This window comes from Odontesthes bonariensis, chromosome 19, assembly GCF_027942865.1.
Source record: "Odontesthes bonariensis isolate fOdoBon6 chromosome 19, fOdoBon6.hap1, whole genome shotgun sequence".
Classification (NCBI taxonomy): domain Eukaryota; kingdom Metazoa; phylum Chordata; class Actinopteri; order Atheriniformes; family Atherinopsidae; genus Odontesthes; species Odontesthes bonariensis.
This window is the reverse complement of record NC_134524.1, coordinates 18,821,854-18,840,731: the sequence shown is the minus strand read 5'-3', so window position 1 is coordinate 18,840,731 and position 18,878 is coordinate 18,821,854. Positions and strand designations below refer to the sequence as shown.

General features: G+C 42.9%; 1 protein-coding gene across 1 annotated transcript in view; it reads left to right on the top strand.

Annotated features, from left to right (window-relative positions):
- The window catches only part of trpc5a (transient receptor potential cation channel, subfamily C, member 5a), a 122,906-nt gene that overhangs the window by 46,460 nt on the left and 57,568 nt on the right, over positions 1-18,878 (top strand). The window contains exons 7-8 of the mRNA XM_075450889.1: positions 2,736-2,873; positions 3,551-3,757. Of these exons, the coding sequence (XP_075307004.1) occupies positions 2,736-2,873; positions 3,551-3,757 (345 nt within the window). The remainder of the gene's footprint in view (positions 1-2,735; positions 2,874-3,550; positions 3,758-18,878) is intronic.

Sequence of the window (18,878 nt, the reverse complement as noted above, 5' to 3'; positions counted from 1 at the left end):
CCGAACGGCAGTTCAGAGTACCCACCCTTTTTGGAGTCCCTGGAGGAGGCACTGGAGAGTGCTCCTCCGGGAGACTCCCTCGTCCTGCTGGGGGACTTCAATGCTCACGTGGGCAATGACAGTGAGACCTGGAGGGGCGTGATTGGGAGGAACGGCCCCCCCGATCTGAATCAGAGTGGTGTTTTGTTGTTGGACTTCTGTGCTCGTCACGGACTGTCCATAACGAACACCATGTTCAGGCATAAGGGTGTCCATATGTGCACTTGGCACCAGGACACCCTAGGCCGCAGCTCGATGATCGACTTTGTGGTTGTATCGTCGGACTTGCGGCCGTATGTCCTGGACACTCGGGTGAAGAGAGGGGCGGAGCTGTCTACTGATCACCACCTGGTGGTGAGTTGGCTCCGCTGGTGGGGGAGGAAGCCGGTTAGACCTGGCAGGCCCAAACGTATTGTGAGGGTCTGTTGGGAACGGCTGGCGGAATCCCCTGTAAGGAGGAGTTTCAACTCCCACCTCCGGCAGAGCTTCAACCATGTCACGGGGGAGGTGGGGGACATTGAGCCCGAATGGGCCATGTTCCGTGCTTCCATTGTTGAGGCGGCCGACCGGAGCTGTGGCCGTAAGGTGGTCGGTGCCTGTCGTGGCGGCAATCCCCGAACCCGCTGGTGGACACCAGTGGTGAGGGAAGCCGTCAAGCTGAAGAAGGAGTCCTATCGGGCCTTTTTGGCCAGTGGGACTCTGGAAGCAGCTGATGGGTACCGACAGGCCAAGCGGAACGCGGCCTCGGCGGTTGCTGAGGCAAAAACTCGGGCTTGGGAGGAGTTCGGGGAGGCCATGGAGAACGACTTCCGGACGGCCTCGAGGAGATTCTGGTCCACCATCCGGCGGCTCAGGGGGGGAAAGCGGTGCACCGTCAACACCGTGTATGGTGAGGGCGGGGCTCTGCTGACTTCTACTAGGGACGTCGTGAGTCGGTGGGGGGAATACTTCGAGGGCCTCCTCAATCCTACCGACACGCCTTCCGATGAGGAAGCAGAGTTGGGGAGCTCGGACGTGGGACCTCCCATCTCTGGGGCTGAGGTCGCCGAGGTGGTCAAAAAAACTCCTCGGTGGCAAGGCCCCGGGGGTGGATGAGGTCCGTCCTGAGTTCCTCAAGGCTCTGGATGTTGTGGGGCTGTCTTGGTTGACACGCCTCTCCAGCATCGCGTGGACATCGGGGGCAGTGCCTCTGGACTGGCAGATTGGGGTGGTGGTCCCCCTCTTTAAAAAGGGGGACCGGAGGGTGTGTTCCAACTATAGGGGGATCACACTCCTCAGCCTCCCTGGTAAGGTCTTTTCGGGGGTACTGGAGAGGAGGATCCGACGGATAGTCGAATCTCGGATTCAGGAGGTGCAGTGTGGTTTTCGTCCTGGCCGTGGAACAGTGGACCAGCTCTATACCCTCCGCAGGATCCTGGAGGGAGCATGGGAGTTCACCCAACCGGTCTACATGTGTTTTGTGGACTTGGAGAAGGCGTTCGACCGTGTCCCTCGGGGACTCTTGTGGGGGGTGCTCCGGGAGTATGGAGTGCCGGACTCCTTGATATGGGCTGTTCGGTCTCTGTATGACCGGTGTCAGAGTTTGGTCCGCATTGCCGGCAGTAAGTCGGACATGTTTCCTGTGAGGGTTGGACTCCGTCAGGGCTGCCCTTTGTCACCGATTCTGTTCATAATTTTTATGGACAGAATTTCTAGGCGCAGCCAGGGCGTTGAGGGGGTCCGGTTTGGCGACCTCAGAATCGGGTCTCTGCTTTTTGCGGACGATTTGGTTCTGTTGGCGTCCTCAGGCCGTGACCTTCAGCTCTCACTGGAGCGGTTTGCAGCCGAGTGTGAAGCGGCTGGGATGAGAATCAGCACCTCCAAATCCGAGACCATGGTCTTCGGCCGGAAAAGGGTGGAATGCTCTCTCCGGGTCGGGAATGAGATCCTTCCCCAAGTGGAGGAGTTCAAGTATCTCGGGGTCTTGTTCACGAGTGAGGGACGAATGGAGCAGGAGATTGACAGACGGATCGGTGCGGCGTCTGCAGTGATGCGGGCTCTGCACTGGCCCGTCGTGGTGAAGGAGCTGAGCCAGAAGGCGAAGCTCTCGATTTACCGGTCAATCTATGTTCCTATCCTCACCTATGGTCACGAGCTGTGGGTAGTGACCGAAAGAACGAGATCGCGAATACAAGCGGCCGAAATGAGTTTCCTCCGCAGGGTGTCTGGGCTCTCCCTTAGAGATAGGGTGAGAAGCTCGGTCATCCGGGAGGGGCTCGGAGTAGAACAGCTGCTCCTCCGCATCGAGAGGAGTCAGATGAGGTGGCTCGGGCATCTGGTGAGAATGCCTCCTGGACGCCTCCCCGGTGAGGTGTTCCGGGCCCGTCCCACTGGGAGGAGGCCCCGGGGAAGACCCAGGACACGTTGGAGAGACTATGTTTCTCGGCTGGCCTGGGAACGCCTCGGGGTCCCCCCAGAAGAGCTGGAGGAAGTGGCCGGGGACAGGGACGTCTGGGTCTCTTTGCTCAAGCTGCTGCCCCCGCGACCCGATCCCCGGACCAGCGGAAGATGATGGATGGATGGATGGATCCCCGAGACTGACTGACATGCTGGAAAGTCATCTAGAACACGTAAAGCACGACAGCTCAGGGTAAAAGCTGGAAATGGACGCTCTTAAAGAGTCCTTTTTTTTTATCTCTCTGCGCCTCCCTCTGCAGGTCGACAGCCTTCGACATTCACGGTCTCGTCTCAATATCTACAAGGCGCTGGCCTCGCCCTCCCTCATCGCACTGTCCAGTGAAGACCCCATCCTCACCGCCTTCAGACTGGGCTGGGAACTCAAAGAACTCAGCAAGGTATGGGTACATGGATGGAGTGAGTGTTTCGGGAAAAAAAAGGTTTTCTCCGCAGCATTGTGGAAACTGGGCTCTACCAGCACAGCAACGCAGTAACCCAATGAGGCCATGAGTGGCCTCATTATATTTGCCAGATTTTATTTCATCCATATAAATGAGACACTTACTTTATGCGTTGCAATAAAAAGCTGGTCTGCCTTGGCACCAACTCTCCTACCTTAAATCTGCTCGGGTGTTGTTGCAGCCTGAACTTGACAGGCTCTTAAAACCTGGAAGCAGCAGCAACCAAAATCATCTATATGGTTCTCTTTTGCCTCAAGCCTTTTGTTAACCTTTATTACCCCGCTAGGGTTTAGCCCTCTTTTGAGTTTCTTTTTTCTTCTTTTGCCATAAGTAACATCACTGCACTGAGAAAAGGCTCCGTAATCCCTCGAGTAATCCTTGCAGGCAAAGCTTTCGTGTAGATAACAAGAGCAGACATGCATCTCTTCTAATGCAGTCTCTACATTTTAGGCTTCAGAAGTATTTATGTCAACTGAGACCTTTTTTATAGCAACACGATACATTGTAGATGCAGATGGTATCAGACCACAAAAGGCAAACTTATAGACTCATGATAAATGCTTCAAAGGTTTTTTTAAGACTCACACATCTTCGCAATGTGTCCCTCAATTCAGGTGGAGAATGAGTTTCGTCAAGAGTATGAGGAGCTGTCTCAGCAGTGCAAACGGTTTGCCAAAGACCTTCTGGATCAGGCCAGGAGTTCGAGGGAGCTCGAGACCATCTTGAACCACAGAGACAACGACCAGAGCGAGGAACTGGACCTCAGACAGTGCCACGACCTGGCCAAGCTCAAACTCGCCATCAAATACCACCAAAAAGAGGTAGGGATAGGCACCTCAGCGCTGCACTTTGGGAGGATGATTCTTCTTCTTCTTTTTTTACTAAATCTATGAAGCCCCACTTATGTACCGCCAAAAGAAGCATCCAGTTGAAACTCTGTTTTTTTTTCTTCGTCTGAAAGGTTTGCATTCTGTTTTTCTGACAGCTGCATTGTTGAGTTTGTGTCAGACAATAGTGTTAAAAACTGTGGGCAGCGTGTGTGCTTCTGTATGTTGCTTATGAATGTGAACCTTCACCATCAGGCCATAGCTTGTCCGCTCATAGCTTGCATGATTGCTATATTTAAACACATAGTGAGCAGGATGGCTGTAGAGTTTTAGTAATACGTAGGCTCGTTTCATTTGGATTTTCTTCCACCGCAACTGTCTAAATGGCTGGCGTTAATGCCTGCTCGGAGGAGGCGTTCTCTTTCCTGAAACTGCTCTGTTTGTGGCAGCCCAAATTCAACTCAACACTGGACCTCTTGTTTGTGTTACACCTTAATGAACCAAAGAATGTGCTCTTCACACTGCTGTTGAAAGAGGTTTTCTTTGCTTGAATATTTATTTTCTCAGACTGATATTCAAAAACAGAAGTGATGGTCTTTATCTGTGAGCTTTCAGCTCTTTTGGCTGTATTATAAGAATCTATGCATCTATCTCAATATGGTCTCTTTCAGTTTTTCACTCCAACTGCCCATGCGTTGGTTATATTCTTTAAAATGGATGCCATGCATCCCATCAGACATTTTATTTTATCCAAGCCATTGAAACTGGACAAGTCTGTCTTTGTGAAATTCATATATTTTATATATTTAGTTTTCAGTTAGCTCTAGCTCCAACTCTGATGCACCCCCAGTGCTTGGTCAGGGTAACTGTTTGCCATCTTACCTGAGACAAGGGAGATGGATGGTTTAACTCTTACTTTCATAGATATGAGGTCTCTGCTGGAGCTTGTAAACCGAGATGATGGGCTGCAGCAGTTTCTTCTCTAAGATTATTACTGATGTCTTTCTATATGATATGGAGACCCCGCCTCCTGCTTACCCGCCTAATTTTCTATGGAAGCAGTAAAGGTGGACTTTCTGCATTTTGGCTTCATTTGTGTAAAATAAAAAATGACCCCGTGTAATATGTCATGTGTTGTTGCCAGCCTGAGGTTGTATTTTAGTCTTAACCCAACAGTGACTGAGCCTACAAAGAATCAGAGAGTGAATGTGAACCTTGACAGTTCTTTACACTCTGTGCCCCTCCCAGCAGACCAGGAGGCTGTGGATGGAACTTCAAGAGTTGCCCTTTTTAAATTTACTGATCACAAATACATTTTTTTGTAAAATTTTATGTCAAGTTCAACAATCCTCTGAGTCTTGTGTTCCTCTAGTCAAAGTGTTCGCCAGATTCCGCTTTGCTTTGGCCATGTTTTAACCCCTTTGGAAATTCTTTGTCACCACACCTGCACACGTGGCTTGATTACAGGAAGAAAGAACACATGTATTCCAATCGGGAAGAAATCTTATACATGGTTATTATCCTGTTATCATGATTATCAAAAGGTTTAAACCGCCACTCCAAATCCGATTAGGAAATTCATACTGATTGAGCCAGATCAAAACAGGCTGAAATTTGCATAAATAATTTTTATTCTGATTGGATTATTTATCAAATGATCCATTTTAAACACAGATTCTGATACACAGTAGATATTATTTATATGTAAGTATGAGTATTAAGTTTTGGTGCATGAACGATTCATTCTATCGAAAATGGGAATCAATCCGTTTTTTTCAGCATAATGGACATGAGAACCATCTGCCCGAGTTTCATCTTTTACAACAGGCTTACACACACTCTTAGTATGTTTCATTGTGTCTTAGAGATGAAGTGACTCGGCTACTCCTCTCATGGGGCTTGTCAGAGCACAGCGATAACATTTGAAGACGTACGCAGCAGAATCAGAAAGTGTGTGAGAGAAACAGGAAGAGGGCTGGTGTGAGGGCTGAGGGCAGGGGGGAGGAAAGGGAGGATGAACAGTGGAAGGAAGGAAATAATTTTACTGAGTGAGATAATGACCTGGAACAAGTGTGAGGGGGATGCAGAGTGAGCAAACATGAAAGACAGATTTAATGGGACAGAAAACGAAAAATAGTCTGCGAGATGGATCAAGCGAGCGCATAAGTGAGAAGGAGATGGAGATTTGATGGGATAGAGTTAGAAAAACCCCCGAGACGATTTATGTCTCTCCCTTTCCATTTGCATGTCTGTTCCCTGCTGTGTTCAGCTCTCTGCAACAGAGGGTTCCTGCCAGACAGATGAAAGCCGGACTGAAAAGACAGAGCAAAGGGAGGAAACTAGGGGTGACGGGGATGATACTTAGATGGACTGAAGGAGACATAAGAGCAGAAAGTGAATTTTTTTTTGCTCTCTTGAGTACAAGAGGTGACAAAGGTAAAGTTCTGATGTGGAAAGATAGACACACTGAGCCCCAGACAGAGTGGTTGGTAGACGTTTTTGCTTCCTAGGTGCTGAATAGGAAATATAACAGTTTTTTTTGTTTGTTTTTTTTAGATGTGTCATTGTAATTTCACACAAGTATTTTTCCCTTAAAATACAGACAAAAACATCAAATAACATAAATAATCTGTGGAGGAACATGTTGATGTAGTCATGACAACAAGCTATACATCATCTTTATCTACTGTCAGTTTGTAGCTTAACGTGAAAACTCACAACTAATGCAGCAATATTGTTAGCATGTTACATGTTAGCAGTTACTCTCACTACAAGAATACACTGAATATTCTGGAGGTTACATTGAACTTTGTTTTCATATGCTGTGGTCACATGTTAACTTTGCATGTGTTTTCATACTCGCATTCTGAATGTTATAAGCACACATAAGGTAACTGTTTAAACTTTAAAGCATCACTGGAGAATTTGCCAATTTTTTGCCCTTTGGCTCTCCCTACAAAAAACACCACCAGAAGTTCACAAACGTTTCCAGTGTTGGTTAACATGCTAGCTGTGTATATGCTGCTATGGTAGCCGTGTGTTCTACTCGTGTTCTACTGCAACATTTTAAGGGATTTGTTGGCAGAAATGCAACATATGTTTTCATTTGTGTAGCGTCATGAAATAAGAATTATTTTGTTGCTGTTGCTTGAGATTGAGCTCGTCAGATCCATGAAGGATGCTCGCAGTTCAACATTTTGCACTGCCGTGTTTCTACAGTTGCGTTTTTGTATTTTTAGGATGAGGAAGAGTGAATTAAATTGGTTGCAATGTGCAACTTTTCTGCTACAAGACACTAAATCCTTGTCACTGTTCTTCGAAGACCAGATGCAACATATGAAGAGCTGTGTGCAATGTGAACACAGTTTTTGTGGTGCCATAATTTTTAGGATAAGTCACCGATTAGCTGAACTACATGTGTGAAGGGGCTCTGCAACGGACTGCAAGATTGTTTAGTTTCCCCTTCATCACAGTTGGATAACAATCATTTGAGCTGAAACATTTAAAAGAAGAAGAAAAAGAGGCATCAAATTTCGGCACAACATTATGATTAAGTATTCCTATTCTACTATAATCCATTAATCCTTTCAGTACTTAAAGCTGAAAGAAAACTACCGACCATGGCGTTATAAATTACATTTCGGTCGTACGCATCAGAGTTAGTGTTTATTCACTCTCTAATGATAGCTTTTTGCAAAGAACATTTTCAGAGAATGAAGTAGCAGACAGAGACATTGGCAAACACAGAGAGCAAGAGAAGTGCAGGACTTTTTCAAGCTTGATGGTGTGGCGACGCTGCGAAAGATGAATGAGCTTGGATTGATATTTGAAAGGGATGAATGGCAAGACATGAAGTGTTTTTCTGTGCCAAAAGATTTAAAAAGGTGAAAATTTGATTTAAAAAAAAAAGACAACCAATTGGGCACTTTTAGCTCAGGTTAGAGTGGGGAAACAAGTGGATATTTCGGAGGTCACGTTGTCTCAAACCTGGTAGGCAAAAGTGAAGGAAGAAGGGAAGGCGAAGGCTTGGTGGAGCAATGGAAGGTGTCGTTCCTGAGTAGCTGTAATGAAAAACACTGATTTGTCTGATTGTATTACCGTAATAAACGTAGAGTAAACTGCTGTCAAACCTCTAATCGGTGTTTTCAATTTACAGGAATACAATAACTTTTAAATTCACTTCCACTTATGAACAGTTACAATTACAGTACTTTGCTAGCAAGAGGTCATCTTATAGAATGCCTTTAATTTACAGTGAAAAGTTTCACAGGACAGTAATTTGCTAATTCAATCTCATGCTTCAGTGCAAAAAAGTTCCCAGAAACTTGGAAAAACCTGAAGAACAGTCTGCCGTCCTGCTGTCCACCCGTGCCGAACACCTTGCTGGGAGGTATACCTGACTGCAGCTCTTTCAGAGTAGGTGTTAGAAGACGAAAAGTATTCTTGAAATTCTGTGGAATTCTGAAGATTGCAGAAGCAACTCGCAGCTCTAAAATAAGAAATGTTTGGATATTGAGAGATTCAGTGGAAAAGCAGAAGCGAGTGTGATGAGAGAGAGCAGCTGAGAGGGTCGGAGGGAGGAAGAAAGAGCTGTCAGCAGTTAATAAGACAATCTGAAAGGGGGGAGAGGCGAGAGTAGAAGAGAGGGGGAGGTGGGGAAGCTGATGAAATGAATATGAAATCATGAAAAGTAAGAAAGCTGTTATTGAAAATGGGCCATTGAGGCTCATCTTTGCCAGAAACAGACTTTGGGAGTTAGGTTACTTAATGTTCTTTATCTTTGGAAATATTATGCAATATACTACTTACTTATTGTGTTTTTAAAAAAGAAATACGTTATTTTTAGCATTTTTGCCCACTGTGTACAAGGAGCATTCATTTAACATTATTCTTAATGTCTTAGAAGAAGTAAAAATAATTCAAAGTAATGCTGACAGCATTATTTACACAAGGGATGGTTGACAACATTTAATTTGTTGTTGATACCTTATGTTAAAGAGACAAATGAGTTGTCAGAAAGCATTGTGGTTAAAAACCCAGAACCAAGTGCAGTATATTCAGACGAAAGTAATTTTTCTGGTCATTTCTCAATAAAAAGTGTCAGTTGATGCAAATAGATGTTAGAGATTCCCGCAGCAATGTCTAAGTAAAAGAATGATATTGCCCGTTTGATATTACTGTGCATCCTCATCAGGGCTCCAAGCTCATCTATTTTATCTGCCAGAGATCTCACATTTTCCATGATGATCGTGGGAAGAAATGGTTCAAACTTCCTCCCCCTTTCTTTCTGTTTAGTTCCTGCTTTGCATCCTTAACATCTCCTCTTTCACTCGTCTGGATTTGAGGTCTTATTCCAAGCTTTACTTGGGCATAGAAAGGCTCAATCAGCTGCTTCCACATGCTAACAGCTTTCCCATTGCCATGGTTACACATCATAAGACAAAAAAATTGACAGCAGAAATTATTCTAGCGACACACCATCCAAACCAGCGTGCGAAAACGTCCCATTAGGAAATCTCAAGAAGATGCAAAGAAACACTATATCTGTCCGTAGCTGTTGCAGCAAGCTGCCACGAGTGCAGCGCCATCCTGGAAAAATGATATTATATTTGATATATTCTATTATAGAGACATGGTAGAACTTAACTCAAGACTGAGTGGTCCACATTCACCAATATGTTGACAACTTTTTCTTAATTTTACTCTTGAGAGGTCCTAAGGAAAGTCTGATTTGCACCCCTGTTCTTATGATGGTGAATCCTATATTTTTACAAGTTGCCAGTGAACGTGTGCATTCTAATCCAACAGTGCTGTTGAAGCAGCAGCAAATAAAACTGTGGAATTAGACTCATGGCAGTTGACTGTAATTGTTGTTTTTTTTGTTTTTGTTTTTTTTAATGAAAATAATTACTGAAGAATATGTCATTCATTCAAGTATTTCAGTCATTTAAATCATACAGTTTAACAACCTCTTAGAAACAAAGCAGCCCTCGTGTTTTTATGTCTTTCCATGTGTACCAGGCAGAGGTCGTTTATTTCTCTCACACCAAGAAATGCGGTTTTAAGGCAGGTGAAAGAAAACCTGTGTAAAATCTACATTTGCAAGGAATCCAGAAAATAGTTTGCAGGGTGGTTGGTGATTATTACGTCCCCAAAGAATATTTGCACACTTGACTTTCTGATGAACAGATGCCGCATTTGCCTCCTCAGACAGGCTCTGTGTGTATGTATATGTATTTGCATGTACATGAGATCATACAGATGTCTGTTTGCATGCTTCTGTGTGTGTGTGTGTGTTTTATCCTTCTAATTTGTCTGTTTGTGCGCACATAGACATGTGGCAGTCCCAGGAGACGGCCGACGAACACTGTCGGTACACTTACATAAGCCTTTCACAACCTCTTCTTTTTTTCTTTTTTTTTTCTTCCCTCTTCCGTCACTTCCTTCACCTTACTGTTTCTCACACTTTATTCCTTCTTCTTTTAATCTCTTGTACTTTCACTTACATATCCCACTCTCAAATTAGTGTCTCTTTTCTAATAGTTTTCCTCTCTCCTGATTTCTACAGCCACCCTCGGTTTCTCATTGTCCTTTCAACGCCGACTCTTTCATTGTTTTTAACAGTGTGTTTGCCACTCTGAATAACCTCATAGCTCAGTGCTTTGTCAGCTGTGCTCTGTGTATGTCCATGCTGTTTTACTGCTTGTGTTAGTGTGTACATGATGTATGATGGAGGTCACAGTGTCACGCATTTAGTGCTACAGCTGTGTTACACCAATGTTCGTCAGGCTTTTGGAACAAATCATATAATGCTGGGACTGTGTGTGTGTGTGTGTATGATGTGTATCCTAGGTTTTGCGCACACATTTGTACCCATATAATATATAGTCATAGTCTGCATTCATTGTACTTTAGTGCTGCTCATTTTTACTTCTGAAATTTCCCGATGTTCAGCTCTAAATGATGTAAAGGTTCATCTTATCTTCAGAGGATCTCATCTTTTCAGTGTGTTGAACTCCCCGTGTATGCGTGGGTACTCCAGCTTCCTCCCACCGTTGAAAAACATGCATGTTAGTTTAATTGGTGACTCTAAATTTAACCCTAGGAGTGAGTGTGAGTGTCTCATTGCGGCCCTGTGAGGAACCGCCGGCCCATCCAGGGTGTAACCCGCCTCTTGCCTGAAGACGGCTAGGATAGGCTCCTGCCCCCTCGCGACCCTCCAATAGGATTAGGCGATTGGAGGAAATGGATGGATGGATGCTTGAAGTGTAAAACTTGAATGACTTTTTAAGAATCTAACAACCTGGGTCCAAACCAATGTTGGACTTGTAGAGGTCTAGGTGTCATGGTTTACAGGTCTTATCTTTTTTGGTTTTCTGTGCTCTGTACTCCAGCCTTACTTCAATTAGTTTGAAGTTTTTGAATTTCTCTTTGTTGTGCAAGCCTTTGAATGTTAGTTAGTTTGACTGTGTGTATGTCTCCATTCCCATTCCCTAAGCTTTAAATACAAACATGGAGGCATCCCTTTTTAAGTATGGGTTCTACCTTTAGAGATGTGTCTGCTAACCTGCCGCTGTTCCTCTTCCTTCATCCACACATACCAACCAGAGGAAGATCAGCCCCACATTGATAGACACAGCAAGCCGACATCACTGTATCAGCTGAGGAAAATTATACCTGCAACATAAACTTCATTCACAATTTTAATGCCAGCTCTGTACTCTCTGCATCTCTGTGTTCTGCATCAGATTTCAGTCCTTTACTGTCCAATAGCTGCCTTCAACACATAAAAGCAACACCAACATTTACTCTTGCTTTGGCTCATTTTCTGTCATTTTGGAACTTTGCTGCTGTATGCGGTTTCTTTGTTGGAGGGGGTGGTGGTGCAGGTAATGATTGCTCACCAAAGGCTTCCGTTATTGTCGTAATGACTATGATTTTCATTCTTACTCAACTGTATGCTCTGGTTTTGTTTGTTCATTTGCTGCTGTCAGCGCCAGTTACTGCTTCCTATTCTTCTGTTGGCTCCGGGACAGATTAGACGCTACGGTTACTCACATCCCATCCAGTGGCACAAAGTAATATTTCAGGAAATTTTCCTTGTTGTATATCTCTGCTGCACGGAACGTAAGCGTTTTTATAGACCGTGATTGGTATGGCCTGCTTGTTTGCCCTGCTGTTTCCTTGTTCTGTGAATTTAGTGCCCTGTGATCTTAGCTGGAATTTCTCAACCTGTGGTGCCTTTAGTTATTTTAAATTCTGGTAAGAGATTCATTTTCATTTCAAACCTGACAGCCTCATGCCTGTTGAGTTAGCATTTGTGTCAATAAGGGTTAAAACAGTTTTTGTGACAAACAAAGCACATTCCCAATCTTCCTTCTCATGGTATTTGACCCTGTTTTCAATCCTTCATTAAACAGCAACAAGTCAGAACAACCAAATGTGTTGGTTCGTACTCTTCAATACCAGGTATTTCACATCCTCGAGGGTAGAATTCACAACTGAAATTGAGCATCAGAGATGTTATTAAAGCCTATTGGCTGTTTGTAAATGGTTTATACAGTACTTTAGTTAAATACCCTAAATATCAAACAATAAAGCTAAAAGTGGACACCAAATCTGTTGTGGAGGTGTATCAAGGCTAAATTGTGAAATTGGTTTTGGTTTCCAGACACTTTTGGGCCCGAGTTTGCCCACAGATGTATGCAACAGAGTGTGTGTGTGTGTGTGTGTGTGTGTGTGTGTGGGTGTGCGTGTGTGCGTGCGTGTTTGTAAGCATTCTACAGTGTGGTCAATGCAAATTACATTTTCTATAAACTTTCTATGTCTGTCTGCGATCGATACATGCTGCCTGATGCTCTCACACAGAAACACGCCTCTTGACAGTCCAGCTCAGCAGTCCATACACTTCTCCATCTCTTTTTTTTTTTTTTTTTGGTCATTTCTCCATTTTATCGTTTCATCTTGTGTCTCATCATCATCCTCCTGACAATTGTCCTATTTTCCTTCCTCCTACCTCGCCCCGTCACCTCTTCTTGCTCCTTCTCTGTCCTCTCCCGGTAGCAGTAGTCATGGTTATCGATCCAACTTTCAACCTTTCGTCTGATTAAATGAACAGAAATAGAGAAGAGAGGGAGGCAGAGAGGCGAGTTGAGTTTGGACGTGATGAGTTGCGTAATACTAAAGTTACTTTTGGTTTCAACTCGGTGGATCCAGCTTAATGGGTAAATTGCCTTACCCATCATTGTGAGGGCCTTTAAACTCCAAATGCATTTTGGGATTGGATGTTGAGTCACAGGAAATAAGGAAGTATGTCCAGCTGGCTGGCAGAGAGGTGTTTAAAAAAAATAAATAAATAAATAAAAGGCTGATATCCTTCACAAACACCTCTGCTTTGGCTTCTGGGTAGCTCCTGGTAAATTAGAAAAAAGATGTGAAGATGCAAAGACAAGCAGGAGGGTTGAGCGAAGAGGAATGAAAAGCAAAGGAAAGAAACATTGACATTAGTTATCAGTGCCTATGTGCTGGTGGGCAGCTTTGCTTTATTTTGTGTGTGTGTGTGTGTGTGTGTGTGTGTGTGTGTGTGTGTGTGTATGTCTCTTTTAGGAAACAATAAAAAACTTATAATAAGGTCAGGTCTGTTTGGTTCATTCTGGTTGGCGCTTATACATCAATATTAGTTCAGGCTTTGAAAAAGTTGGACCATACTGTACTTTACCTGCACACAGCCATTAACACCTTTTAATAATTAAGGTTGAAATTGAAATGAAAATTCTGTCTACACGGATCGTTAACATTTATTAGTGTCGAGACGAGTGAGCAGCAACAACATAAACGCATGCTTACACGCACAGCTGCATTAATACGCACAGCTGCATTAAAACACAACCACACGTACGCACCTAATTTACCTGTGAGTGTTACTTTGCTGCTGTGATTTTAATATTAAACACACAAACAAGCCTCGCTCAAACTGCCTCAGGGTGTGAATGTGTGTTAATCACCTTCATTAAAACCTGCAGTGGGGGAGAAGGAGAAATTAGAGGCAGCAAAGGTTGGAGGTGAAAATAACTGCCTGTGGGACATGATGGGGATGCTAACATGGAAGGAAGATATTTGGAGAAAATAAAGAGTGTGAAAGAAAAATGAAGAAATGTATTTACTTTTATGTGTGGAGTGGAAATACTCCATTGCGTCCACACTCTTGATTCTAGTTTAGTGAGCCAGTACTGACTTGAAAAGCTTGAGCTGAAGTCTGACCAGCGTAACCCAAAGCTTGATGCTCATAGCCTGAGCCTGGTCCAGCACTCGTTTGATCGAGTCCTGGCCCAGTATTAACCAGATACCAGTTTAATCCTGGCTCAGACTTGACATAAAGGGGCAGATTTACACAACGGGGGGGGCGGGTAAGCACGTTGTTGCAAATGATTAACCGCTCCAATGGGAGAATGCAGACCTGCTGGTAACGAGCGAATGTGTTGATGATCAGTCTGTAATCTGCTACACAGGGGCAGCTTGCTTCTTTTTACACCGCAGGACATATAAACATGGCCCTGGGTATCTTTTCAGTTCAAATATTTTAGAAATGCTCTTTGGCTCAAAAGACTGTTTAGCAAGTCCGTTTTGATAAATAATCTCTCCATAGAGATATCTCTAAACTGCTGTAATTCAAGAAAATGAAGGCATGTGAACAATAGCTTTCCAGAGCAGCACAACACTATATTCATCTGCAAAAGAGGTCAGCGCAGGTAAAAATGTAAATGCTGACATTACAGCTACAGAGGTAATGGTTTTTATTAAAACTGAAGTATTAAATGTAAGTGGAGTTTCATTTGAGCCATTTCAGGCTTGAGCTGATCTCCCTCGCATTCTACATGTCATCTGTCCTAAAACACTCTATAAAACATATCATTCTAATCTGGGCGGTCTTTTCCAGTTTAAAGACTCCATCTCACTCCTTGTCACATCCATGCTGCTGCTGCCCTCCTCTGCACTGCCTGCCTGCCTCCCTTTTTCAGCCCCTTCACTGCCACAGCTTCCACCTGTAGGCTCTGGGGCAGAAATTCCCACGTACTCTCTTACAACATTGTTGAAAACATGTTCTTGGGTGGGATGAGAAAAAAGGCAAAAACACAACTGCACAATTTATATTTTACTTAGATTTATGAATATTTTACGAATGATTTGTAAGTTGTAGGAAAAAAAAAAACATGTATAGCTACAAACAGTTTTGGTTCAGCAAGGTTTTCATGACTCTTTCTCGTTGGAGATTCCATGTCTTCTTAAGTTTTCTTCAGTTGATTAAGAACAACATCTCTTCTTTAGGCACGCCAAAAAGATTTACATGAGAGGAGAATCTCTTTGTTTACGCTCTCTGTCTTCCTGCCAGTGTTGGACAACACCTGTTTCTCATCAACGCAGTAATTACAGCCATGTCAAGCAACGAATGGAAGACGAATAGCTGAGCAATCAGTACATTGCACATTATCAATATTCTACTTGTTTGCTGTAAATTTCAAATCCCAAAGACTACGTATTTGTAGTCATTTTCTCTTGTTCCAAATACTGAAGAGGAATATTTCTTATTGTTGTTGGACTAAAGTTTGGACTGCTCTACAAGAGAGAAGGAGATAAAGTGATGAAGCCAGAAGGAGAAGTGGTAAAGAGATGGATGCAATGGGAACAAGTTGCTGCAGAATACAGACAAATAAACCAGATTTACCTTCCCATGTTGTTTGGCACTGTGAAGTGTTGCTTGCGTGTGTGCGCTAATCCATCCTGCACTGCTGACACGCAGAGAATAGGGGAAGCTTGGAAGCTTTCCAAAACAGCTCAATGGTGTCCTCTTCTGCGTCTTTGCTGCAGCAGAGAAATAACAGAGGAAGAAAGAGGCTGAAGGAGGTGCCGAGTTTCCTGTCAGTCCGAGTATCAAAGTGTGTAAAAAAAAAACACAAAAAAACATCTGTAGTAAGACTTTAGATGATTGAACACTAATTTCAGCTTATTAATCAACAAAATTCACAGTTAAAACCTAATGTCCTTTTGTAGATGTTATTAGTTATCCATCAACATAGTGAATGCAAGCCAACACATTTGAAGTTCTTTGAAGTTGAAGAACTTTCTGTGAAGAAATAAAAATGGTGCGTCATTCTGACTTTACCTAATTTCTCTTCCACTTGTCGGGGACATTTCCAGTGTTCACACTCTGCAATTTGAAGAAACACAACATGAAGTGAAGAGCAGATGATGAAACCTGTGGGATAGCTTAAATAGAAGGTGAGGATTAAAGAGGGATGGATTGACTGTTGGGGATGATTTGATGTGGCAGGTGTAGGAAAGAAACAGGTGAACCGGAGGTTGAAATGTAGAGTTGGAACAGAGGAAACCAGCACAGGCATAGAGTTAGCAAGTTTGCAAGGGACCTATGTACTTCAGGGTGGTGAAAAAGATATTTGCCTGTCCCTAATTCTTCCTGTGGCCATTTGATAAATGACAGCAATCACGAATAGATGGTAAAGGAGGAAAATTTAAGTACAGAGTTGGAATAAATTAAGTTATTTTGAGGAACAGCAGATTTGGAATGGGGGGGAAATAAGCCAATAAAAGAATGACAGAAGTGGTGAAGTCTTGAACTCTGACCTATATTCATTTGAAATAATCTCCCTTCAAATGTTAGAATAATGATCTAAATAAATTTGGGTTCCCTTGCTGGGAGCGGCTGGGGACAGTGGTGGCAGAGGGAGGAGCTGCAGGCGTCACGGTGGCCATTCTGACATTTGTGAGCTTTAACATTACCTGACAATGAGTGCCTTTCTCTACTACAACCCCATTAGTTCTTGTATTTAAATATGTAAGAGCTCTTTAAGCATTTTTAAGGTTTTTTTTCACTCTGACTGTAGGAAATGATCTTTCTTTGTCATTTTGACAATATAATATGCAAGGCACCGCCAAAAAGGGTAATACTGAGGTTTCATGAGATCCCCTGAGACCTTCCAAATGAAATATGAAAGATTAGCCTTTTTTAAAATCGAACAATTGGGTTAACTGTGTGTTGGCTCTATGAGAGAAAAGTTAGCCTATTTCCTAAAATCCTATATTTATAAAGGGAGACCATCCGTCCATTTCTTTCTTTGAGTCCATGATCCTGTGTTGCCTTTCACTCATTCGTCTGAGAGGAAGATCATACTGATGTTATGGTTAATCTTCAGTTTGGTTTCTCTCATTTTCTCCTTCTCTTCTTCTGGTTAATCACGCATTGAATCTGTAACAAAAGCCCTAAAATATTACCGTGTGCGAGTGGATTTCTTGTTGTGTGTGCCTCTGCATCCTCGCTGTTAGTGCGTGTGCTTGAATCATTTAAAAGTCTTTTTCAGTCCTTGGGTCTGTGATACCTGCAGTCTTGCTGAATAATATATTAACAGTAGTCTCAATAATAAATTGATTATTTGAGAAGTAGTTGTCTGGGACCTTTTTTGCTTTTTGAGACCAGTAGCTTTGGACCACAGCCCAGTCCTAATGAGGCAAAACGAACAGTCCAAAATTAATCGAAGTCGATGAAAGGTCCTAATAAGGATACGTATGTGTGACTGTGTGTGTGGTTAGGTTGTCTGCTGCAGCAGCTGAATAATAAATTAACCCTCATTCATGTTTTATTGTCTGCATCCAAATTAATTATTGATTTAATTAATCTATCAACATGTGTCCTCGGTTATTGAGGCTCATAAACGAAAAAACATGCACACACATTTGAAAGTCGGTCTTTCGTGAGGACATTTCTTATACATTCGCTGTCTCATCATCACCATCAGAGCCTCAAACTGTTCTTTGAAGCAGTGCAAAAATGTCCAAATCTCAAACGAGTCCTCATAGAAATACCTGGACTCGTTTCCACACACCATATCTGCAGTGTTTGCTAACCCTTTTTTTTTTTTTTTTTTTTTTTTTTACCGTCAATTTCATTTACATAAATTTTGTGTTGACTGCATTTTGCAAACACTCTCCCAGTCTATTGTTTCATAGACATAATGCAGCTTTGGTTAAGTCAGATGATAACACACAGAAGTGTCGCTAAGCTGATCAGTCGAAACCTCTGCGCAACACAACGCAGCATGAGGCCTCGGAAACGTTGGATGGAGTGGGACAAAGAGAGCTGCTGTGCCTTTCATGTTTTTTTTTTTTTTTTTTTTTTTTTTTTTTTTTATCCCTTTTCCACATTGTAGTAAAAACAGTTACGCAACATATTTTCCATCAGTTTCTCTATTCCTACGTCACGTCACACTGTAGTTGTGAGTGCTTGTACTTCAGATTTGTTTTTCAAGGGGCACTGCATTTATATCTTAAGCATGCGCAGAGGCCTTACAACACCTCTGGGAACTAAAATTCCTGCAAAGTCGAACATTATCAGCCCACATCAGTGTTGGACCACTCTCTTGCTTTCTTGTCTGAATGGGTGCAAATCCCCGCAGGCGAGTTTGGTATCTGATAGAAAAAACTGAAACCAGGGGCGGGCTCTTACAGCAGCATTTTAAGCTTTTGGAAGCTTCATGTAGCCTGATCAACATTCCTTACCTGTATTGGATTGATTTTGTTTTTCTGTGCATGGGTGAGTTCAAGTACAAGGACTGGGCTGAAAATGTGTGAAAAAGAAGCCAGTGTCCAAGGAAAAGACCACCTCCAAGCCTGGAGAAGTATTGCTCAAAACCTTTTTTTTAAATATCTAAAGAAAGTCTGTCTGCTTGGATGATGAATGTTAAAAAAAAAGAAAAAAAAAAAGGGGCTGGATGAACACTTTTCCACAGTACTGTAGAGGGGAAAATAGAGAGGGAACTGCGGGGTAGGTAAAAGGGATTCATGAAAGTAATATGCAGAGACAAAAGGCAGTAAAACAGAGAGTAAAAATGAAATAGTGGGACAGAGAAATAGAATTGCTTAAAATAAGCTACAGAAATAAAAAATTCCGTCAGATAAAGGATTATCAGTTGAAAGGCAGAGAAAGAGACAAATTAGATATGAATACGTAAATAACAGAGCACATGTTGTATTTTCATTGTTGTTGAAATGACAAACATGTCCATGGTAAGACTAAATTATTGTTGCCATGGATTTTGATTAGTTC